The 25,828-nt window shown below is 47.1% G+C and overlaps 1 protein-coding gene across 1 annotated transcript in view; it reads right to left on the minus strand.

Annotated features, from left to right (window-relative positions):
• Positions 1-24,909, minus strand: part of TTC34 (tetratricopeptide repeat domain 34) — a 154,995-nt gene extending 130,086 nt beyond the window's left edge. Inside the window, exons 1-2 of the mRNA XM_044278347.1 lie at positions 24,653-24,909; positions 19,818-20,043 (exon numbers count right to left, since the gene is read on the minus strand). Coding sequence (XP_044134282.1) covers positions 19,818-20,043; positions 24,653-24,894 — 468 coding nt within the window. The 5' untranslated portion in view covers positions 24,895-24,909. The remainder of the gene's footprint in view (positions 1-19,817; positions 20,044-24,652) is intronic.
• Between the last annotated feature and the right edge of the window lie 919 nt (positions 24,910-25,828).

The raw sequence follows: 25,828 nt of genomic DNA on the forward strand, positions 1-25,828 counted from the left end.
CATACGGAAAAACGGAACGGAAACAAAAAATGGACGGCAAAACACTGAAAAAACCATACGGTCGTGTGAAAGAGGCCTTAGTAAATCTGCCCCGTTTACCTCTTAGGCCTCATGCACACGACCATTGTTTAATTCCGTGTCCGTTGTTCCGTTTTTCGTGATTTTCTGCGGACCCATTGACTTTTAATGTGTCCGTTGAAAACTCGGCTAATGCACCGTTTGTCATTTGCGTCCGTGATCCGTGGTTTCAGTCCGTCAAAAAAATAGAACCTGTCCTATTTTTTTCACGGAAAACGGTTTGCGGACCCATTCAAGTCAATGGGTCCGTGAAAAAACGCGGAAGCACACAAGATTGTCATCCGCGTCCGCGTACTTTTTTTCCTATCATTTGGATGACAAACTTGACTTAGACTTTTTTTTTACTTTCCTTCATGTCTGGTGATCCTCCAAAACTAAAGGAAGACACACGGAAACAAAAATGGAAACGGATCACGGAACAACGGAACCCCATTTTGCGGAACGGAACACAACAACGGTCGTGTGCATGAGGCCTTACAACTAGTGTTCTTCATGGCATTTTTCACCTATAGAGAAGACACTGAAAGACACCAAGAACTCCAGCATGCTGCGTTTTTTTTAAAAGAAATGAGAAAGGAAAAAAAAGCTACCAAATTAACAAAAACGCCAGGCGCAAAAAACACTTGTGTGTGTGTCCTGTGTTTCATATTTCCCATAGACCTTCAGCTGACAACAGGAGCCATTTTTACCTCAAAATACATGGCACAAAGAGCTGATGCAAAATCACAAAGGTGCAGAAAAATGCCAAAAACCTAGGTGTGAACGCACCTTGATTATTTTTAGGCTTTATGTACACGACCGTTGTGTCACAAGTTAGCGGAAAATGATGATGATTTTATTTTTTTTATTTTTTCTTACAAAGTCTCATATTCCACTAACTTGCGACAAAAAATAAAAAATTCTATGAACTCACCATGCCCCTCACAGAATACCTTGGGGTGTCTTCTTTCCAAAATGGGGTCACTTGTGGGGTAGTTATACTGCCCTGGCAATTTAGGGGCCCAAATGTGTGAGAAGAACTTTGCAATCAAAATGTGTAAAAAATGACCGGCGAAATCCGAAAGGTGCACTTTGGAATATGTGCCCCTTTGCCCACCTTGGCAGCAAAAAAGTGTGACACATCTGGTATCGCCGTACTCAGGAGAAGTTGGGGAATGTGTTTTGGGGTGTCATTTTACATATACCCATGCTGGGTGAGAAAAATATCTTGGTCAAATGCCAACTTTGTATAAAAAAATGGGAAAAGTTGTCTTTTGCCAAGATATTTCTCTCATCCAGCATGGGTATATGTAAAATGACACCCCAAAACACATTGCCCAACTTCTCCTGAGTACGGCGATACCAGATGTGTCACACTTTTTTGCTGCCAAGGTGGGCAAAGGGGCCCAAATTCCTTTTAGGAGGGCATTTTTAGACATTTGGATCCCAGACTTCTTCTCACACTTTCGGGCCCCTAAAAAGCCAGGGCAGTATAAATACCCCACATGTGACCCCACTTTGGAAAGAAGACACCCCAAGGTATTCAATGAGGGGCATGGCGAGTTCCTAGAATTTTTTTTTTTTTGCATAAGTTAGCGGATATTGATTTTTTTTTGTTTTTTTCTCACAAAGTCTCACTTTCCGCTAACTTAGGACAAAAATTTCAATCTTTCATGGACTCAATATGCCCCTCACGGAATATCTTGGGGTGTCTTCTTTCCAAAATGGGGTCACATGTGGGGTATTTATACTGCCCTGGCTTTTTAGGGGCCCTAAAGCGTGAGAAGAAGTCTGGAATATAAATGTCTAAAAATGTTTACGCATTTGGATTCCGTGAGGGGTATGGTGAGTCCATGTGAGATTTTATTTTTTGACACAAGTTAGTGGAATATGAGACTTTGTAAGAAAAAACAAAAACAAACAAAAAATTTCCGCTAACTTGTGCCAAAAAAAATGTCTGAATGGAGCCTTACCAGGGGGGGGTGATCAATGACAGGGTGGTGATCAATGACAGGGGGGTGATCAATGACAGGGGGGTGATCACCCATATAGACTCCCTGATCACCCCCCTGTCATTGATCACCCCCCTGTAAGGCTCCATTCAGACGTCCGTATAATTTTTACGGATCCATGGATCGGATCCGCAAAACACATGCGGACGTCTGAATGGAGCCTTACAGGGGGGTTATCAATGACAGGGGGTGATCAGGGTGATCACCCCCCTGTCACTGATCACCCCCCCCTGTAAGGCTCCATTCAGACATCCGCATGATTTTTACGGATCCATGGATACATGGATCGGATCCACAAAACACATGCGGACGTCTGAATGGAGCCTTACAGGGGGGTTATCAATGACAGGGGGTGATCAGGGTGATCACCCCCCTGTCAATGATCACCCCCCCTGTAAGGTTCCATTCAGACATCCGCATGATTTTTTACGGATCCATGGATACATGGATCGGATCCACAAAACACATGCGGACGTCTGAATGGAGCCTTACAGGGGGGTTATCAATGACAGGGGGTGATCAGGGTGATCACCCCCCTGTCACTGATCACCCCCCCTGTAAGGCTCCATTCAGACATCCGCATGATTTTTTACGGATCCATGGATACATGGATCGGATCCACAAAACACATGCGGACGTCTGAATGGAGCCTTACAGGGGGGTTATCAATGACATGGGGTGATCAGGGTGATCAGGGTGATCACCCCCCTGTCACTGATCACCCCCCTGTAAGGCTCCATTCAGACATCCGCATGATTTTTACGGATCCATGGATACATGGATCGGATCCACAAAACACATGCGGACGTCTGAATGGAGCCTTACAGGGGGGTTATCAATGACAGGGGGTGATCAGGGTGATCAGGGTGATCACCCCCCTGTCAATGATCACCCCCCCTGTAAGGTTTCATTCAGACATCCGCATGATTTTTTACGGATCCATGGATACATGGATCGGATCCACAAAACACATGCGGACGTCTGAATGGAGCCTTACAGGGGGGTTATCAATGACAGGGGGTGATCAGGATGATCACCCCCCTGTCACTGATCACCCCCCCTGTAAGGATCCATTCAGACATCCGCATGATTTTTTACGGATCCATGGATACATGGATCGGATCCACAAAACACATGCGGACGTCTGAATGGAGCCTTACAGGGGGGTGATCAATGACAGGGGGGTGATCAGGGAGTGTATATGGGTGATCACCCGCCTGTCATTGATCACCCCCTGTAAAGCTCCATTCAGACGTCCGCATGTGTTTTGCGGATCCGATCCATGTATCCATGGATCCGTAAAAATCATGCGGACGTCTGAATGGAGCCTTACAGGGGGGTGATCAATGACAGGGGGTGATCAGGGAGTGTATATGGGTGATCACCCGCCTGTCATTGATCACCCCCCTGTAAGGCTCCATTCAGACGTCCGTATGCTTTTTGCGGATCCGATCCATGTATCCGTGGATCCGTAAAAATCATACGGACGTCTGAACGGAGCCTGACAGGGGGGTGATCAATGACAGGGCGGTGATCAATGACAGGGGGGTGATCAGGGAGTTTATATGGGGTGATCATGGGTGATCAGGGGTTTATAAGGGGTTAATAAGTGACGGGGGGGGTGTAGTGTAGTGTGGTGTTTGGTGCGACTGTACTGACCTACCTGAGTCCTCTGGTGGTCGATCCTAACAAAAGGGACCACCAGAGGACCAGGTAGGAGGTATATTAGACGCTGTTATGAAAACAGCGTCTAATATACCTGTTAGGGGTTAAAAAATTCGGATCTCCAGCCTGCCAGCGAGCGATCGCCGCTGGCAGGCTGGAGATTTACTCGCTTACCTTCCGTTCCTGTGAGCGCGCGCGCCTGTGTGCGCACGTACACAGGAAATCCCGGCCCTCGCGTATATGCGTATACGCGTATATGCGTGACTCTGCGCAGGGCCGCCACCTCCGGACCGCACATCTGCGTTAGGCGGTCCGGAGGTGGTTAAAAACTCCCAGCCTGGTTCATTACTCAAAACCGCAATCATGGGTAAGACTGCCGACCTGACTGCTGTCCAGAAGGCCATCATTGACACCCTCAAGCAAGAGGGTAAGACACAGAAAGAAATTTCTGAACGAATAGGCTGTTCCCAGAGTGCTGTATCAAGGCACCTCAGTGGGAAGTCTGTGGGAAGGAAAAAGTGTGGCAGAAAACGCTGCACAACGAGAAGAGGTGACCGGACCCTGAGGAAGATTATGGAGAAGGACCGATTCCAGACCTTGGGGGACCTGCGGAAGCAGTGGACTGAGTCTGGAGTAGAAACATCCAGAGCCACCGTGTACAGGCATGTGCAGGAAATGGGCTACAGGTGCCGCATTCCCCAGGTCAAGCCACTTTTGAACCAGAAACAGCGGCAGAAGCGCCTGACCTGGGCTACAGAGAAGCAGCACTGGACTGTTGCTCAGTGGTCCAAAGTACTTTTTTCGGATGAAAGCAAATTTTGCATGTCATTCGGAAATCAAGGTGCCAGAGTCTGGAGGAAGACTGGGGAGAGGGAAATGCCAAAATGCCTGAAGTCCAGTGTCAAGTACCCACAGTCAGTGATGGTCTGGGGTGCCATGTCAGCTGCTGGTGTTGGTCCACTGTGTTTTATCAAGGGCAGGGGCAATGCAGCTAGCTATCAGGAGATTTTGGAGCACTTCATGCTTCCATCTGCTGAAAAGCTTTATGGAGATGAAGATTTCATTTTTCAGCACGACCTGGCACCTGCTCACAGTGCCAAAACCACTGGTAAATGGTTTACTGACCATGGTATTACTGGGCTCAATTGGCCTGCCAACTCTCCTGACCTGAACCCCATAGAGAATCTGTGGGATATTGGGAAGAGAAAGTTGAAAGACGCAAGACCCAACACTCTGGATGAGCTTAAGGCCGCTATCGAAGCATCCTGGGCCTCCATAACACCTCAGCAGTGCCACAGGCTGATTGCCTCCATGCCACGCCGCATTGAAGCAGTCATTTCTGCAAAAGGATTCCCGACCAAGTATTGAGTGCATAACTGAACATAATTATTTGAAGGTTGACTTTTTTTGTATTAAAAACACTTTTCTTTTATTGGTCGGATGAAATATGCTAATTTTTTTAGATAGGAGTTTTGGGTTTTCATGAGCTGTATGCCAAAATCATCAATATTAAAACAATAAAAGGCTTGAACTACTTCAGTTGGTGTGTAATGAATCTAAAATATATGAAAGTCTAATGTTTATCAGTACATTACAGAAAATAATGAACTTTATCACAATATGCTAATTTTTGGAGAAGGACCTGTATACTAAGAACTGTGTACATGACTGCCCCCTGCTGCCTGGCAGCACCTGATCTCTTACAGGGCCGCACCTGAGGGGTTAATTGTGCGTATCATAGCCCACTGTAAGAGATCAGGTGCTGCCAGGCAGCAGGGGGCAGACCCCCGTCCCTCCCCAGTTTTTAATTCATTGGTGACCAGTGCGGCCCCCCTCCCTCCCCTGTATTAAATTCATTGGTGGCCAGTGCGGACCCCCTCCCTCCCTCCCCTGTATTAAATTCATTGGTGGCCAGTGCGGCCCCCCTCCCTCCCTCCCCTGTATTCAATTCATTGGTGGCCAGTGCGGCCCTCCCCCTCCCTCCCCTGAATTCAATTCATTGGTGGCCAGTGCGGATCACAGCTCCCTGTAAGAGATCGGATGCTGCCAGGGAGCAGGGGGCAGTCATGTCCACAGTTCTTAGTATATTCTAACTTGAAGCGTCCCCATCACCATGGGAACGCCTCTGTGTTAGAATATACTGTCGGATCTGAGTTTTCACGATGTAACTCAAATCCGATGGTATATTCTAACATAGAGGCGTTCCCATGGTGATGGGGACGCTTCAAGTTAAAATATACCATCGGATTGGAGAAAACTCAGATGGGGACGGATCCGTTTGCAATTGCACCATATTGTGTCAACGTCAAACGGATCCGTCCCCATTGACTTGCATTGTAAGTCAGGACGGATCCGTTTGGCTCCGCACGGCCAGGCGGACACCCAAAAAACTTTTTTTTTAACTTTCCTTCATGTCTGGTGATCCTCCAAAAATCACGGAAGACACACGGAAGAAAAAACGGACACGGATCAAGGAACAACGGAACCCCGTTTTGCGGACCGTGAAAAAATACTGTCGTGTGCATGAGGCCTTACTGCTATACCTAGCTTTATTTTTACGATGACAACCAGCAGCATAAACTATTCACTATTCAGGGCAATGATCGGTAACGAACTGTTGATTTCCGATCATTGCAGGGCTGTAAAAGCTGCATTTACAGACAGAATTAATTCCCTCTGTATGGGGGTGAATGATTGTCAGGGCTCATGCACACAAACGTATTTTCTTTCCGTATCCGTTCCTTCATTTCAATAGGTCTGCAAAAAAAACTGGTTGCTGCGTGTGCATTCTGTGTTTCCATATGTCCGTTCCGCAAAAAAATAGAACATGTCCTATTATTGTCCGCATTATGGACAAGGATCGTACTGTTCTATTAGGGGCCGGCTGTTCTGTTCTGCAAAATACAGAATGCACATAGACGTTATCCATATTTTTTGCAGATCCGTTTTTTGCAGACTGTAAAACACATACTGTCGTGTACATGAGCTCTTACTGTGATCATTCATTCCCATACAGATTCATTGTTTGTGGGCAGTAGATCTCTGTTTAAACAGGCAAAGTGGCGCCAACAAAGATTTTATGTGTCATATAAATGAAAAATCATCCAGCAAGAGAACATTCAGCGGATGATCAGCAGCACATTTACAACTATCATTTGTTCCTGACTAGAGTTGAGCGAACACCTGGATGTTCGGGTTCGAGAAGTTCGGCCGAACATCCCGGAAATGTTCGGGTTCGGGATCCGAACCCGATCCGAACTTCGTCCCGAACCCGAACCCCATTGAAGTCAATGGGGACCCGAACTTTTCGGCACTAAAAAGGCTGTAAAACAGCCCAGGAAAGAGCTAGAGGGCTGCAAAAGGCAGCAACATGTAGGTAAATCCCCTGCAAACAAATGTGGATAGGGAAATGAATTAAAATAAAAATTAAATAAATAAAAATTAACCAAAATCAATTGGAGAGAGGTTCCATAGCAGAGAATCTGGCTTCCCGTCACCCACCACTGGAACAGTCCATTCTCAGATATTTAGGCCCCGGCACCCAGGCAGAGGAGAGAGGTCCCGTAACAGAGAATCTGTCTTCATGTCAGCAGAGAATTAGTCTGCATGTCATAGCAGAGAATGAGGCTTCACGTCAGCCACCACTGCAACAGTCCATTGGCATATATTTAGGCCCAGCACCCAGGCAGAGGAGGGAGGTCCCGTAACAGAGAATCTGTCTTCATGTCAGCAGAGAATTAGTCTGCATGTCATAGCAGAGAATGAGGCTTCACGTCAGCCACCACTGCAACAGTCCATTGGCATATATTTAGGCCCAGCACACACACAGGCAGAGGAGAGAGGTCCCGTAACAGAGAATCTGGCTTCATGTCAGCAGAGAATCAGTCTGCATGTCATAGCAGAGAATGAGGCTTCACGTCAGCCACCACTGCAACAGTCCATTGGCATATATTTAGGCCTAGCACACAGGCAGAGCAGAGAGGTCCCGTAACAGACAATCTGGCTTCATGACAGCAGAGAATCAGTCTGCATGTCATAGCAGAGAATGAGGCTTCACGTCACCCACCACTGCAACAGTCCATTGGCATATATTTAGGCCTAGCACACAGGCAGAGCAGAGAGGTCCCGTAACAGACGATCTGGCTTCATGTCAGCAGAGAATCAGTCTGCATGTCATAGCAGAGAATGAGGCTTCACGTCACCCACCACTGCAACAGTCCATTGGCATATATTTAGGCCTAGCACACAGGCAGAGGAGAGAGGTCCCGTAACAGAGAATCTGTCTTCATGTCAGCAGAGAATCAGTCTGCATGTCATAGCAGAGAATCAGGCTTCACGTCAGCCACCACTGCAACAGTCCATTGTCATAAATTTAGGCCCAGCACCCAGGCAGAGGAGAGAGGTCCCGTAACAGACAATCTGGCTTCATGTCAGCAGAGAATTAGTCTGCATGTCATAGCAGAGAATCAGGCTTCATGTCAGCCACCACTGCAACAGTCCATTGGCATATATTTAGGCCTAGCACACAGGCAGAGGAGAGGTTCATTCAACTTTGGGTAGCCTCGCAATATAATGGTAAAATGAAAATAAAAATAGGATTGAATGAGGAAGTGCCCTGGAGTCCAATAATATATGGTTATGGGGAGGTAGTTAATGTCTAATCTGGACAAGGGACGGACAGGTCCTGTGGGATCCATGCCTGGTTCATTTTTATGAACGTCAGCTTGTCCACATTGGCTGTAGACAGGCGGCTGCGTTTGTCTGTAATGACGCCCCCTGCCGTGCTGAATACACGTTCAGACAAAACGCTGGCTGCCGGGCAGGCCAGCACCTCCAAGGCATAAAAGGCTAGCTCTGGCCACGTGGACAATTTAGAGACCCAGAAGTTGAATGGGGCCGAACCATCAGTCAGTACGTGGAGGGGTGTGCACACGTACTGTTCCACCATGTTAGTGAAATGTTGCCTCCTGCTAACACGTTGCGTATCAGGTGGTGGTGCAGTTAGCTGTGGCGTGTTGACAAAAGTTTTCCACATCTCTGCCATGCTAACCCTGCCCTCAGAGGAGCTGGCCGTGACACAGCTGCCTTGGCGACCTCTTGCTCCTCCTCTGCCTTGGCCTTGGGCTTCCACTTGTTCCCCTGTGACATTTGGGAATGCTCTCAGTAGCGCGTCTACCAACGTGCGCTTGTACTCGCGCATCTTCCTATCACGCTCCAGTGCAGGAAGTAAGGTGGGCACATTGTCTTTGTAGCGTGGATCCAGCAGGGTGGCAACCCAGTAGTCCGCACAGGTTAAAATGTGGGCAACTCTGCTGTCGTTGCGCAGGCACTGCAGCATGTAGTCGCTCATGTGTGCCAGGCTGCCCAGGGGTAAGGACAAGCTGTCCTCTGTGGGAGGCGTATCGTCATCGTCCTGCCTTTCCCCCCAGCCACGCACCAGTGATGGACCCGAGCTGCGTTGGGTGCCACCCCGCTGTGACCATGCTTCATCCTCATCCTCCTCCACCTCCTCCTCATCCTCGTCCTCCTCGTCCTCCAGTAGTGGGCCCTGGCTGGCCACATTTGTACCTGGCCTCTGCTGTTGCCAAAAACCTCCCTCTGAGTCACTTCGAAGAGACTGGCCTGAAAGTGCTAAAAATGACCCCTCTTCCTCCTCCTCCTCCTCCTCCTCCTGGGCCACCTCCTCTTCCATCATCGCCCTAAGTGTTTTCTCAAGGAGACATAGAAGTGGTATTGTAACGCTGATAACGGTGTCATCGCCACTGGCCATGTTGGTGGAGTACTCGAAACAGCGCAACAGGGCACACAGGTCTCGCATGGAGGCCCAGTCATTGGTGGTGAAGTGGTGCTGTTCTGTAGTGCGACTGACCCGTGCGTGCTGCAGCTGAAACTCCACTATGGCCTGCTGCTGCTCGCACAGTCTGTCCAGCATGTGCAAGGTGGAGTTCCACCTGGTGGGCACGTCGCATATGAGGCGGTGAGCGGGAAGGCCGAAGTTACGCTGTAGCGCAGACAGGCGAGCAGCAGCAGGATGTGAACGCCGGAAGCGCGAACAGACGGCCCGCACTTTATGCAGCAGCTCTGACATGTCGGGGTAGTTGTGAATGAACTTCTGCACCACCAAATTCAGCACATGCGCCAAGCAAGGGATGTGCGTCAAATTGGCTAGTCCCAGAGCTGCAACGAGATTTCGCCCATTATCACACACCACCAGGCCGGGCTTGAGGCTCACCGGCAGCAACCACTCGTCGGTCTGTTGTTCAATACCCCGCCACAACTCCTGTGCGGTGTGGGGCCTGTCCCCCAAACATATGAGTTTCAGAATGGCCTGCTGACGTTTACCCCGGGCTGTGCTGAAGTTGGTGGTGAAGGTGTGTGGCTGACTGGATGAGCAGGTGGAAGAAGAGGAGGAGGAAGCCGAGAAGGAGGAGGTGGCAACAGGAGGCAAAGAATGTTGCCCTGCGATCCTTGGCGGCGGAAGGACGTGCGCCAAACAGCTCTCCGCCTGGGGCCCAGCTGCCACTACATTTACCCAGTGTGCAGTTAGGGAGATATAGCGTCCCTGGCCGTGCTTACTGGTCCACGTATCTGTGGTTAGGTGGACCTTGCTACAGATGGCGTTGCGCAGTGCACACTTGATTTTATCGGATACTTGGTTGTGCAGGGAAGGCACGGCTCTCTTGGAGAAGTAGTGCCGGCTGGGAACAACATACTGTGGGACAGCAAGCGACATGAGCTGTTTGAAGCTGTCTGTGTCCACCAGCCTAAATGACAGCATTTCATAGGCCAGTAGTTTAGAAATGCTGGCATTCAGGGCCAGGGATCGAGGGTGGCTAGGTGGGAATTTACGCTTTCTATCAAATGTTTGTGAGATGGAGAGCTGAACGCTGGCGTGTGACATGGTTGAGACGCTTGGTGACGGAGGTGGTGGTGGTGGTGTTGGTGGTACATCCCCTGTTTGCTGGGCGGCAGGTGCCAACGTTCCTCCAGAGGCGGAGGAAGAGGCCGAGGCGGCAGCAGCAGAATAGGCCGAGGCGGCAGCAGCAGAAGAGGTAGCAGGGGGAGCCTGAGTGACTTCCTTGGTTTTAAGGTGTTTACTCCACTGCAGTTCATGCTTTGCATGCAGGTGCCTGGTCATGCAGGTTGTGCTCAGGTTCAGAACGTTAATGCCTCGCTTCAGGCTCTGATGGCACAGCGTGCAAACCACTCGGGTCTTGTCGTCAGCACATTGTTTGAAGAAGTGCCATGCCAGGGAACTCCTTGAAGCTGCCTTTGGGGTGCTCGGTCCCAGATGGCGGCGGTCAGTAGCAGGCGGAGTCTCTTGGCGGCGGGTGTTCTGCTTTTGCCCACTGCTCCCTCTTTTGCTACGCTGTTGGCTCGGTCTCACCACTGCCTCTTCCTCCGAACTGTGAAAGTCAGTGGCACGACCTTCATTCCATGTGGGGTCTAGGACCTCATCGTCCCCTGCATCGTCTTCCACCCAGTCTTGATCCCTGACCTCCTGTTCAGTCTGCACACTGCAGAAAGACGCAGCAGTTGGCACCTGTGTTTCGTCATCATCAGAGACATGCTGAGGTGGTATTCCCATGTCCTCATCATCAGGAAACATAAGTGGTTGTGCGTCAGTGCATTCTATGTCTTTCACCGCTGGGGAAGGGCTAGGTGGATGCCCTTGGGAAACCCTGCCAGCGGAGTCTTCAAACAGCATAAGAGACTGCTGCATAACTTGAGGCTGAGACAGTTTCCCTGGTATGCATGGGGGTGATGTGACAGACTGATGGGGTTGGTTTTCAGGCGCCATCTGTGCGCTTTCTGCAGAAGACTGGGTGGGAGATAATGTGAACGTGCTGGATCCACTGTCGGCCACCCAATTGACTAATGCCTGTACCTGCTCAGGCCTTACCATCCTTAGAACGGCATTGGGCCCCACCATATATCGCTGTAAATTCTGGCGGCTACTGGGACCTGAGGTAGTTGGTACACTAGGACGTGTGGATGTGGCAGAACGGCCACGTCCTCTCCCAGCACCAGAGGGTCCACTAACACCACCACGACCATGTCCACGTCCGCGTCCCTTACTAGATGTTTTTCTCATTGTTATGGTTCACCACAACAACAAATATATTATTTGGCCCAATGTATTGTATTCAAATTCAGCGGGATATAAATTTGAGGCCTAGTATTTAGGCGCTGGGTGACCGGTATGGATTTAGTGACAGAATTAGACTTGGAAATGCACAGAAGCGTGTGTGTGTGAAGTTATTCTGAATGACCCAATGTGCACCTTGAATATTATATACCCTTTTAGGGATAGATTTCAAATAGCTCTGATATAGCAGAAACCACTAAATTATGAAATTGCTAAATTGGGAATTGTATTTCAACCCAGAACAAAAAATGTGCTTTGACGGACACTAAATAACTTTCCCAGCCACAACAGGACAGCGTTAACGAGAGATTTAGCAGGATATAAATTTGAGGCCTAGTATTTAGGCGCTGGGTGACAGGTATGGGTTTAGTGACAGAATTAGACTTAGAAATACACAGTAGCGGGTGTGTGTGAAGTTATTCTGAATGACCCAATGTGCACCTTGAATATTATATACCCTTTTAGGGATAGATTTCAAATAGCTCTGATATAGCAGAAACCACTAAATTATGAAATTGCTAAATTGGGAATTGTATTTCAACCCAGAACAAAAAATGTGCTTTGACGGACACTAAATAACTTTCCCAGCCACAACAGGACAGCGTTAACGAGAGATTTAGCAGGATATAAATTTGAGGCCTAGTATTTAGGCGCTGGGTGACAGGTATGGGTTTAGTGACAGAATTAGACTTAGAAATACACAGTAGCGGGTGTGTGTGAAGTTATTCTGAATGACCCAATGTGCACCTTGAATATTATATACCCTTTTAGGGATAGATTTCAAATAGCTCTGATATAGCAGAAACCACTAAATTATGAAATTGCTAAATTGGGAATTGTATTTCAACCCAGAACAAAAAATGTGCTTTGACGGACACTAAATAACTTTCCCAGCCACAACAGGACAGCGTTAACGAGAGATTTAGCAGGATATAAATTTGAGGCCTAGTATTTAGGCGCTGGGTGACAGGTATGGGTTTAGTGACAGAATTAGACTTAGAAATACACAGTAGCGGGTGTGTGTGAAGTTATTCTGAATGACCCAATGTGCACCTTGAATATTATATACCCTTTTAGGGATAGATTTCAAATAGCTCTGATATAGCAGAAACCACTAAATTATGAAATTGCTAAATTGGGAATTGTATTTCAACCCAGAACAAGAAATGTGCTTGACGGACACTAAATAACTTCGCCCAGCTACAGCAGCGTAACGGACAGATTTAGCATGGATATAAATTTGAGGCCTAGTATTTAGGCGCTGGGTGACAGGTATGGGTTTAGTGACAGAATTAGACTTGGAAATGCACAGTAGCGGGTGTGTGAAGTTATTCTGAATGTCCCTATGTGCACCTTCAATATGATCTACCCTTTTAGGGATAGATTTCAAATAGCTCTGATATAGCAGAAACCACTAAATTATGAAATTGCTAAATTGGGAATTGTATTTCAACCCAGAACAAAAAATGTGCTTTGACGGACACTAAATAACTTTCCCAGCCACAACAGGACAGCGTTAACGAGAGATTTAGCAGGATATAAATTTGAGGCCTAGTATTTAGGCGCTGGGTGACAGGTATGGGTTTAGTGACAGAATTAGACTTAGAAATACACAGTAGCGGGTGTGTGTGAAGTTATTCTGAATGACCCAATGTGCACCTTGAATATTATATACCCTTTTAGGGATAGATTTCAAATAGCTCTGATATAGCAGAAACCACTAAATTATGAAATTGCTAAATTGGGAATTGTATTTCAACCCAGAACAAAAAATGTGCTTTGACGGACACTAAATAACTTTCCCAGCCACAACAGGACAGCGTTAACGAGAGATTTAGCAGGATATAAATTTGAGGCCTAGTATTTAGGCGCTGGGTGACAGGTATGGGTTTAGTGACAGAATTAGACTTGGAAATACACAGTAGCGGGTGTGTGTGAAGTTATTCTGAATGACCCAATGTGCACCTTGAATATTATATACCCTTTTAGGGATAGATTTCAAATAGCTCTGATATAGCAGAAACCACTAAATTATGAAATTGCTAAATTGGGAATTGTATTTCAACCCAGAACAAGAAATGTGCTTGAACGGACACTAAATAACTCGCCCAGCTACAGCACTAAGGACAGATTTAGCTGGATATAAATTTGAGGCCTAGTATTTAGGCGCTGGGTGACAGGTATGGGTTTAGTGACAGAATTAGACTTGGAAATGCACAGTAGCGGGTGTGTGAAGTTATTCTGAATGTCCCTATGTGCACCTTCAATATGATCTACCCTTTTAGGGATAGATTTCAAATAGCTCTGATATAGCAGAAACCACTAAATTATGAAATTGCTAAATTGGGAATTGTATTTCAACCCAGAACAAGAAATGTGCTTGAACGGACACTAAATAACTCGCCCAGCTACAGCACTAACGACAGATTTAGCTGGATATGAATTTGAGGCCTAGTATTTAGGCGCTGGGTGACAGGTATGGGTTTAGTGACAGAATTAGACTTGGAAATACACAGTAGCGGGTGTGTGTGAAGTTATTCTGAATGACCCAATGTGCACCTTGAATATTATATACCCTTTTAGGGATAGATTTCAAATAGCTCTGATATAGCAGAAACCACTAAATTATGAAATTGCTAAATTGGGAATTGTATTTCAACCCAGAACAAGAAATGTGCTTGAACGGACACTAAATAACTCGCCCAGCTACAGCACTAAGGACAGATTTAGCTGGATATAAATTTGAGGCCTAGTATTTAGGCGCTGGGTGACAGGTATGGGTTTAGTGACAGAATTAGACTTGGAAATGCACAGTAGCGGGTGTGTGAAGTTATTCTGAATGTCCCTATGTGCACCTTCAATATGATCTACCCTTTTAGGGATAGATTTCAAATAGCTCTGATATAGCAGAAACCACTAAATTATGAAATTGCTAAATTGGGAATTGTATTTCAACCCAGAACAAGAAATGTGCTTGAACGGACACTAAATAACTCGCCCAGCTACAGCACTAAGGACAGATTTAGCTGGATATAAATTTGAGGCCTAGTATTTAGGCGCTGGGTGACAGGTATGGGTTTAGTGACAGAATTAGACTTGGAAATGCACAGTAGCGGGTGTGTGAAGTTATTCTGAATGTCCCTATGTGCACCTTCAATATGATCTACCCTTTTAGGGATAGATTTCAAATAGCTCTGATATAGCAGAAACCACTAAATTATGAAATTGCTAAATTGGGAATTGTATTTCAACCCAGAACAAGAAATGTGCTTGAACGGACACTAAATAACTCGCCCAGCTACAGCACTAACGACAGATTTAGCTGGATATGAATTTGAGGCCTAGTATTTAGGCGCTGGGTGACAGGTATGGGTTTAGTGACAGAATTAGACTTGGAAATGCACAGTAGCGGGTGTGTGAAGTTATTCTGAATGACCCTATGTGCACCTTGAATATTATATACCCTTTTAGGGATAGATTTCAAATAGCTCTGATACAGCAGAAACCACTAAATTTTTAAATTGCTAAATTGGGAATTGTATTTCAACCCAGAACAAAAAATGTGCTTTGACGGACACTAAATAACTTTCCCAGCCACAACAGGACAGCGGTAACGAGAGATTTAGCGGGATATAAATTTGAGGCCTAGTATTTAGGCGCTGGGTGACCGGTATGGATTTAGTGACAGAATTAGACTGGGATATGGCCAAAAAATAACCACACTATTGCTGGTTAAATGCACTTGGTGATGGGCGCAGCTTGCCCCTGATGTAGTATATGGCCAAAAAATGAACAGACTATTGCTGGTTAAATGCACTTGGTGTCACAGCTTGACCAACCACACTACTGAGGGTTAAATGCACTTGGTGACGGGCGCAGCTTGCCCCTGATGTAGTATATGGCCAAAAAATGAACAGACTATTGCTGGTTAAATGCACTTGGTGACGGGCGCAGCTTGCCCCTGATTTAGTATATGGCCAAAAAATGAACAGACTATTGCTGGTTAAATGCACTTGGTGTGATAGCTTGACCAACCACACTACTGAGGGTTAAATGCACTTGGTGACGGGCGCAGCTTGCCCCTGATGTAGTATATGGCCAAAAAATAAACAGACTATTGCTGGTTAAATGCACTTGGTGTGACAGCTTCACCCTGATGTAGGCTTTAGCCAAAAAACAAACGCACCATTGAGGGTTAAATGCACTTGGTGACAGGCGCAGCTTGCCCCTGATGTAGTATATGGCCAAAAAATAAACAGACTATTGCTGGTTAAATGCACTTGGTGTGACAGCTTCACCCTGATGTAGGCTTTAGCCAAAAAACAACCACACCATTGAGGGTTAAATGCACTTGGTCGCAGCTTGTGCTGGCGCACCACAAGACACAAAATGGCCGCCGATCACCCCAGAAAAATGTGACTGACAAACGGTCTGGGCAGCCTAAAAACAGTGAGCAATTGAGGATCAGCAGCTCAATGATCCACAGCTGCAGATCGATCAGTTAATCAAGTCCTTTGGAGGAGTTAATCTGCCTAATCTCGCCCTACTGTCGCAGCCGCAACCTCTCCCTACGCTAATCAGAGCAGAGTGACGGGCGGCGCTATGTGACTCCAGCTTAAATAGAGGCTGGGTCACATGGTGCTCTGGCCAATCACAGCCATGCCAATAGTAGGCATGGCTGTGATGGCCTCTTGGGGCAAGTAGTATGACGCTTGTTGATTGGCTGCTTTGCAGCCTTTCAAAAAGCGCCAAGAAAGCGTCACAAAAGCGCGAAGAAAGCGACGAACACCGAACCTGAACCCGGACTTTTACGAAAATGTCCGGGTTCGGGTCCGTGTCACGGACACCCCAAAATTCGGTACGAACCCGAACTATACAGTTCGAGTTCGCTCATCCCTATTCCTGACAATTGACCCAATCCTTGGCCCATGTAAAAAGTCCTTAAAGAGAGTCTGTCAGCAGTTCTATCGACAGACGACAGGAGGTAATAGGTTGAACACTACAGCTGTCACTTCCAGCAGATGTGAGGGGCTGTGGAGTGGCTTAAAGGGGTTCTGCACCTTGTTTAAACTGATGATCTTTCCTCTGGATAGATCATCAGCTTCTGATTGGCAGGGGTCCGACACCCCGGCGGCGCTCCAGCAGCACCGCGGCCTTCTCACTGTTTACCGCTGGCTGAGTGACATCATGACTTGTATCAACTGGCCTGGGCGCGGCTAAGCTCCATTCAAGGGAACGGAGCTTAGCCGCGCCCAGGCCAGTGATACTAGTCGTGACGTCACTGGGCCTGCGGTAAACAGTGAGAAGGCCGCAGCTCTGCTGGAGCGCCGCTGCCTTCTCAAACAGCTGATCGGCGGGGGTCCCGGGTGTCGGACCCCCGCCGATCAGAAGCTGATGATCTATCCAAAGGATAGATCATCAGTTTAAACAAAGTGCAGAACCCCTTTAAACACTGAGTCTGAAGCCCTGCTGCCTGCGGGCATGTCCCCAGCACACTTTTTGTGCACCTGCGATAGTAGCTCCCTCAATAATCAAAGTTAAAGAGATTGTGTGGGATCCTAAAAAATTTCATTTAACTGTGTAAACCTGGTCTGGTCTGCTGCAGAGCATAGTAGTGTGCTGTCAACTGTTCCTGAGTCTTCACTTCCTTCTCCATGCTCCGGCTGCCCTCCAGGGTGTGGGCGTAGATGAGCTGCAGCCACAACACTTCCCAATCACTACACCCTCCATCATCCTCTTGCTGACTCCTCCCACACAACTTTGTTATGACTAGCAGTGAACTCCGCCTACCCTGCTTGCAGACCGAGAGCATGGACCAGCCCATTCTAGATCACATGGGTCTAACATCACCATTTGGGCAGGGATTCTGACTGAGGGAATCACGGGAGGCCTGGTTGTGATGTCCACAGAGGGCACAGTCACATGACCACTCTCCTGGTCTCCAGAGTGAGGCCCCCTTCACACAACCGCATTTTTGGTCCACGTCCGGTCTGCATTTCTTGCGGATAGGATGCAGACCCATTCATCTCAATGGGTCCACATCCTATCCACAAGAAATGCACACCTTGTGCTCTCCGTATCCATATGTCCGCAATAAGGTAGAACATGTCCTATTTTTGTCTGACTTACGGACAAGGACAGGCATTGTTACAATGGATCTGCAAAAAAAACGGATGCAACACTGATGTCACACAGACGTCATCCGCAAAATACAAATCGTCATGTGGATGCACCCTACGACAGAAACAGTAGTGCAAGTGCATTAATAATTTGCAGGCCCTGACTGAGGAAGAACATGGAAAGGGAAAAATGTATACCCAGGTAACCCCTTTCATTTTTACCTCACTGTTTGGATTAAAACCAGTGACAGGTATGTAGGACCTCCTGCCCCCTGGCCCTACATATATCTGTCAGCAGTTTTGTACTGACAAAACTGCTGACAGACTTTCTTTCGCACACTCAATGAGGCAGGGGCTACGTGCCGACTTTGGCTGGGACACATATTGCACGACCACAGATAGCTGCATCGCGCTCTGACTGTACATCGCAGCATAATGAAAGTGAATGGGGTTGCATTCTCAACAGGCACAAGAAATCCCAACTTGCTGGACTTCGTGCGATTGTTGGTCTGCGACTCCAACAACGTGACCCCATTCATTTTTATTGTATTGCAATACTGCCACGCTGCACTGTCATCGTAGGCCATGCAATGTGTGTCGCCGGGTAGATCCATCCTAAAATGAAAGAGGTCTATTCCTCAATTAACCCCCACCCTAGCCAATTTTCTTGCTGCCACCACTAGGGGGCAGTCTGCTTCTGACACCTATTGACCTGCATACATGGAAACAGAGGAGTGGTCTGTAGTGAATAAATCAAGTATATTAGGAAAATCCAGCGCTGCAGAAATTGCTAGACTAGGGTCACGCGGTGCGGCACTGGCATAAAACATGCTGCTGCGGTTTTTTAACTGATGATTAAGGGTACTTTCACACTTGCGGCAGAGGATTCCGGCAGGCAGTTCCTGGACGCAAACGGATGCATTTGTGAGATGGATCCGGATGAAAAATCATATAGTAAATGACAATACATTTCTAACAAAGCTAAAACCAGGCCTGGCACCACACACACCATTTCCACACCACCGAGTGGCAAGAGAAGCGTAGAAATGGCATTTGAGCAAAAACATGCAGTTTGTGACTTTTTGGGCACCAGTTTTCTGTTATAGATGGTTAATCTCCTCCTTAGAGTTTGATAATGATCACTGAGGATCTAGCCAATCAGAATTTCCCTTTCCATATATACCGTATATATATAGCATATTTCAGGATCAGGATGGGCAGGGGTGGCAAAAGAGAAATCTGCACTAGGTCCCATTCAACCTTTTGCTGGAACTGGTTGTGACTAAAGTTCATGATAATTGGAATATCAAAACATCAAAAGGTTCTATTTTCTTACATTTTGTATTATTTTTTATGAAAGGCCAATAATTCAGATATTTGATAAGACAAATTCAATGGAAATTTTTAATTTTAGATGCCGAAGAACTATCCCTCTGGACAGGTCATCAAAATCAGACCAGTGGGATCTGACGTCATACATCTGCACCGATCAACTGTTTTCGGCAACCACTAGTGCTGAAAACAATACAGTGAATGAAGCAGCAACTGGAATGGGGGAAGTTGTGCAGTATGCCAGCACATGCTGTCAGAGACCACGGCTTCTGGCTTCCACCTCCATCCACTGCTTTATTTCTGGTGTTGGTGTCTGCCAAAACAACTGATGGTTGGATGTGCTGTTGGACCTCCACTGATCTGATATTGATGGCCTCTCCAGAGGATAGGTGAGGTCATCAATAACCAAAGAGCAGGAAACCCCTTTAGCTAAATGGAACAATGCTGACACCTGCAGGTAGAAAATAAAATGTCATGCTTTACCTGGTTTCCATCATAAATGAAACCTTTCTTGAACTGTAGCAATGCCAATCTGGCCAGGACTGGAGATCTTTGAGAACTACTGTTGAGGGCTAAGGAAAGCATCTTGTGAGCTTCTTCAACCCTATCCATCTGGTAGAGGGCATCCGTGCACAGAATCCGGCACAAGTCATCGGTGGGATCCAGCATCATTAGGAGACTGCCAAGCTGGTGTACGCCTGAAACATCACTAGAGGATAAGTGGGAAAAATGATTAGATGTCTTACTGACTACTAAAGGTATCCTAATTACTGCAGTATTATATATATGTATATGAAGTTATGATCATGAAGTCAAAGCATCACAGCCCCTTGAAGTCTCAGACTTAGGCCTCCTGCACACGAACGCCCCGTAGTCGTGCTGCGGCCCGCAAATTGCAGACCGCAATGCACGAACACCGTCCGTGGAGCAGCCGCAGCGGATCACGGAGCCATACACTTTAATGGGTCCGCGATCCGGCCGTTCCGCAAAAAGATAGGACATGTTCTATCTTTTTGCGGAACGGAAGTATGGGACGAAACGGAAGGACTCCGTAGTGCTCCCGTAGGGTTCCGTTCCGTGCTTCCGTCTCGCACCATTCCGCATCTCCGGATTTGCAGACCCATTAAAGTGAAAGGGTCCGCATCCGTGATGCGGAATGCCCACAGAACGGCACCCGTGCAAATGCGGTCCGCAATATGGCAACGGGGCGCCTTAGGCCCCATTCACACGTACGCACACCCATTCATTTCAATTGGGCCGCACGATGTGCTGCCCGGATACGGAATTGCGGACCCGCACTTCCGGATCCGCAATTCCGTTCCTGAAAAAAATAGAACATGTCCTATTCTTGTCCGCAATTGCGGACAAGAATAGGCATATTCTATTAGTGCCGGCGATGTGCGGTCCGCAAAATGCAGAACGAACATTGCCGGTGTCCGTGTTCTGCGGAACCGCGGATCCGCAAAACACGCTACGGATGTGTGAATGGACCATGCGACCCTGGGAAGAGACTGAATATAGTGGTCTTCCATAGGATGACTGAGAAGAAGTCAAGAAAGATCTCCATGATCACTACTCAGTTTTGTTCACATGAAAACGGCAGTACCAGACCCAGCCTATTGTTCAGAGGGGCATTATTTTGTGAAAAAGCAGATGTTTTTTCTATTCTCATTTAAATTGAGAGAAATTGGTACATTTAGTTGCAAAATCAATTCATTCTTGCTTTCTGTAGACTGGTACAGCAATGAGTCAAGCTGTTCAGGCATAACTAGTTACTTAGCTGCACTGTGTATGATTGTATGCATAGGCATAATGTGAAGCAAAATCTGTATCAGGTCCCTCACCTAACATGTGCCATTTATAATACTGGTGTCTTCTTATGTGACAGTAGTGGTGCACCTTCCATGGAGGCAGACCACACAACAGCTAAGAGGCCTTGGGGGGTCGGGCTCTGAACTTCTTCCCAACATGAAAACACTACATTCTGTTTGAATTGCCACTAGGGGGAGGTTAGTTTAAAGATATTATTACAGCGTCCATTGCAGACAGTGGTAACTGTATAAATTCCTATTCCTAAGCAGTGATTTAGAGGTGTATAGGGAGATTTATTAGTATATTTATGTCAGTTGTCCAGCGTAAATACACTGAGAAATATGTTCTAACTTTTACTAAAGCTTTTTCACCACAATTGTGATGTAAAAAAAAGTCACAAATCATGGGGCACGCCATATTTGTGCCATAATTTGTGACTTTTTAAGTTTCTTGCCACTTTTCTGGAGTGGCAAGAAAAGGAGCTTAGTGTTTAGCAGGGCCCCCAGATTTACTATAACTTACAGCAGAAAGTGGCGTAAGTTATAGCTCAAGTCTACGCCAGCGCCTGGCTGACTTGAATTTCTGGCACACCGAGGGGCAGAGATGCAACAAATTTATTAAGAGGCATCGGCCTCTTAAGAAATTAGACGCATCTTACTCCAGTACAAGGAGTTGAAGAGTGGTGATAAATCTCCCCCTTAGTGCTATCATCGTGAAGCATCTGTTCCACTTTTTACAACACAGACGTTAGATTAAACCAAGGGCGACTTTTTAATTACAAATTTTTAATTACATTTTATTGCACTTAATAAAAAAAATGTAAATTCATGGAGTGTTGAGCTTTGGATTCGATATTGCCTAGGAGTGTTTAATGCACACATACAGAGAAACTGAGTGGAGCAGTGAAGCCCCTACTAAGTTTTGCTGTGGGGTCTTATGAGATCTGTGTCTGTTCTTGTGTGGCAGGGGCGTTGCTAGGCTTAAAAATTCGGGGCCTAGGCCCCTGATGTTTTGTCCCAGGCCCCAAATGTACTGCCTGACAGATAGATACAACTGTATTACCCTCCTCAGGACGGCAATACAATTGAATCTAATGCACTGGAAGAGCTGAAGGACCTGTGATAACATCACAGTCCATGTGATCAGTGAAAAAGGCAGTGGTTGCATGTGACCAGTGCAGAAGAGAAGGACCTTAGCAGTGAAGATGAGAAGCCCTGAGAAAGAAGTTGTGGTGAGGTCTGCTATATGAGGAGAGATAAGTGAAGGGATAGATTATCAGTGGGAGAGGCAGAGTAATTCTGGGAGTTGTGGTTATTTAAATGGAACTGTATGTTAGGGCTGAAGAAAGAGGGATGTTATTTACATGGGACTGAATGTTGAGGGGGTGATGTTATTTACATGGGACTGTATGGTGGAGGGGCTGAGGAATAACAATTTCTGAGGACAGCAGAAGACTGCAGAGGGCATTATAAATACTGGGGGCACTTCAAGGTGAGTATTATAACAGTAGGGGGCAATATAAATACTGGGGGCACTGTAGGGGCATTTTAAATGCAAAGGACAATAGGCGTTCTTAGTACTGCTGGGGGCTCTATAAGAATGACTTATGGATCTGCCTTATTTTTACTAAGAGCACTATGAGGGGCATTATTACTACTGAGGGGTCTGTAGAGACCTTCGTTACCACTGGGGGAACAATGGGTGGGTCTTATTTGTACTGGGGGCTTTGTGAGGGCATTATTAATACTGGAGGGCTCTTCTACTAATGTAGGCACTCTTGCGGAGCATTATGACTATAGGGGGCAGTATTACTACTGGGGGAATTCTAGAAGGGAACTATTGGTGGGACTTTGAAGAGCACTATTACTATGGGGGAACTATATGTATGGCACAAATTTTTCTTCAGGATAGTATTTAGGGGTATAGGGGAGCACAGCGAGCTGCAGGATAACACTGTTGGGACTCCAGGTTGGGGGATGATGATAGAAAAGTAAGGAAGCTAAGATGTCTGTGTGTCATACTCTGCAGAGATGAGGCACGGCGAAAAGAAGTTGTCCTGAACGAATGGAGAAGATGATGACAGAGAAGATCTACATCAGAGGAGATGTCACCTGGGAGGCCCTGGATGTGAGAGGTATGTGCTGCTGTACAGCAAGTACAGTTAAATTGGGGATACGGGGGAGGGTTGACTTAGAGAATTGTGCCATATTCATTGGGGCCCCAGATCTTTTGAGACCCTAGCAACACCTTTGGGCAGTGGACTTGGAGCCAGTGGCATACCAAGAGGGGGGCGGGGGGGGGGGCGGGGGGGGGCAGCCCGCCCCGGGTGCCACTCACAAGGGGGGTGCCATGACGGAGTCACCCCTCCATCCACTGCTGCATGGTGGCTGTAGCGCCCTGCGACGGGGAGGAGCACTGCGGGATGTGGCGGTCACTCAGGCGGACGCTCTCCCATCTGTTCTCCGGCTTCTGTGAGTCTTGTCCGCGCTGCGTGCCGGCTTTCTTAATATAGCCAGCCAATAGCAGAGGCGGAATGCTCCGGGAAGCTGCACTGATTGGTGGAGGTAGGAGAAGGGGCGGGGTCGCCTCCGGCAGCCGCTGACAGGGTGTTACAGGCTGGAGCTTGGGAATGGAGGGGGAGGAGGTGGCGGGGGGCGGGGCCGAGAAGGGGATCGACCATTCACTACAGGAGAAGGGGGTCATTCACTACAAGAGTAGGTGGATAGTGACTACAGAAGGAGGGATCATTCACTACAGGAGGAGGGGGTCATTTACTACAGGAGGAGGGGGTCATTCACTACAGGAGGAGGGGGTCATTCACTACAGGAGGAGGGGGTCATTCACTACAGGAGGAGGGGGTCATTTACTACAGGAGGAGGGGGTCATTCACTACAGGAGGAGGGGGCCATTTACGGAAGGATCCATTACCAGCGGTCGGGCGGAGCCTGAGGCATCATCAAAATGTGAGTAAATAATTGTGTAATTAAGGGGTGTGTGTGTGCGTAATTAAGTGGGGGTTTGTAATTAAGGGGGGGGTGTAATTAAGGGATGTGTGTGTGTAATTAAGGGAGGGGTAAGGTGGGGAGGGAGGGGGTGTAATTAAGGGGGGGAGTGTGTAATTAAGGGGGGGTGTAATTAAGGGAGGAGGTGTAATTAAGGGGAGAAGAGAGGGGGTGTAATTAAGGGGGTATGCGTGTAATTAAGGGGGGTGTAATTAAGGTGGGGATGGAGGGGGTGTAATTAAGGGGGGGTGTTATTAAGGGAGGGGGTGTAATTAAGGTGGGGAGGGAGGGGGTGTAATTTGTAATAAATATTATTGAAAACTTTCTTGGGCGGGCAGGTGCCAAACAAAGGTTTCGCCCCGGGTGCCAAATGCTCTAGGTACGCCCCTGCTTGGAGCCCCATCAGGTTCCATGGATGGTCTTGATACAGCTGCCACCTCTGCACCCCATATAGATACTCCCCTGATCCCATGCAACATATAGGTATGGATAGTTGGTCATTACCATACTTGAGATGTGTCGTCATCATGCTCCACCGTTTTATTTTTCCTCATCAGTCCATGTTCATTGGTACTAGAAGACTTTCTGTGCAGCATCTTCTCGCCTTCCTCCTGTAGGACCTTGTAAAGAAGGCCTCTTTGGTTCCAGGGCACATAAGTTTTAATTGTCAGTAAGGTCTCATCTAATTTTAGCTTGCAGGCAGTAATATAGTCCAGGGCAGTTAGATAGGAGCTTCCACTTATCATCCGGATTAGTCCTCTCCCACAAAGAGCTCTCACACAACTAGAAGGATGAGGAGACTCATCTTCTATAATCTTCTGAAAGTCCCTCAAGGCTTGTTGATGTTCATTATTATGAAAATGACAGAAGCCCCTTAGAACGTATAAGGTGTTTTGATAAGTCTTACTCTCAGAGTTGATCAACTGGTTGCAAATATCCAGACAGGTACGGAAATTTCCAGAAAGGAGTTTGCAGTCTGCAAGGCGCACGTTCATCTCCCGTCTAGTTTCATTGGAGCTTTGGATTAAGAATTCCAGGGCCTGTATGATAGGTAAGAGAAGTTCAGTGCCAGTGTCACATCTTAGCTCTGATCGAGCTCGTATGGCTTCTCTGAAGTCTCCAAATTGCATTTCGATGCTGATCTTGGACCGCTCCATGACTCTAGCAATGTCTGCACTGGAGAAGATCTCCATAAACCGTCTTCTTGCATGACTGGGGCTGACTCTGAAGGCCTCTGCTAAGTCCTGCACCATTTCTTTGGTCCGACAGCCTAAAGAGTAGTAAGCCGCTGCCCGGTCCACCAGCAACCAAGAAATTTTCTCCTCCTTAAGTTTAGTTTCTAACGACAAAGCCTCGATGGCTCTGGAATATACAGCTATGCATTCTTCAAACTTACATTCCTCAAATAAATAAGCAGCTTGGGTTTTGCATATTTGGAGGTCATCAGGAACCAAGGCAGCTAGAAAGCTATAACAGTCATGAAGTAAGTCGTTCATGTTGTCTTCTGTGTTATTGTTCTTGTAAGAGGAGATATAGTTATGGAAGGCTTTAATAATTTGGGGCAGTTGGTCTCTTTGCTTAGTACATATGTATTGTCTTGCTTCCTCCTTGTACTTTTTAAAGATTTGGACATAGTCAACCACCCCATTTGTTGAATGAGTTTGAGAAAGTATCCAAGCC

The sequence above is a fragment of the Bufo gargarizans genome, chromosome 2, assembly GCF_014858855.1.
Source record: "Bufo gargarizans isolate SCDJY-AF-19 chromosome 2, ASM1485885v1, whole genome shotgun sequence".
In the NCBI taxonomy this organism is placed as follows: Eukaryota; Metazoa; Chordata; class Amphibia; order Anura; family Bufonidae; genus Bufo; species Bufo gargarizans.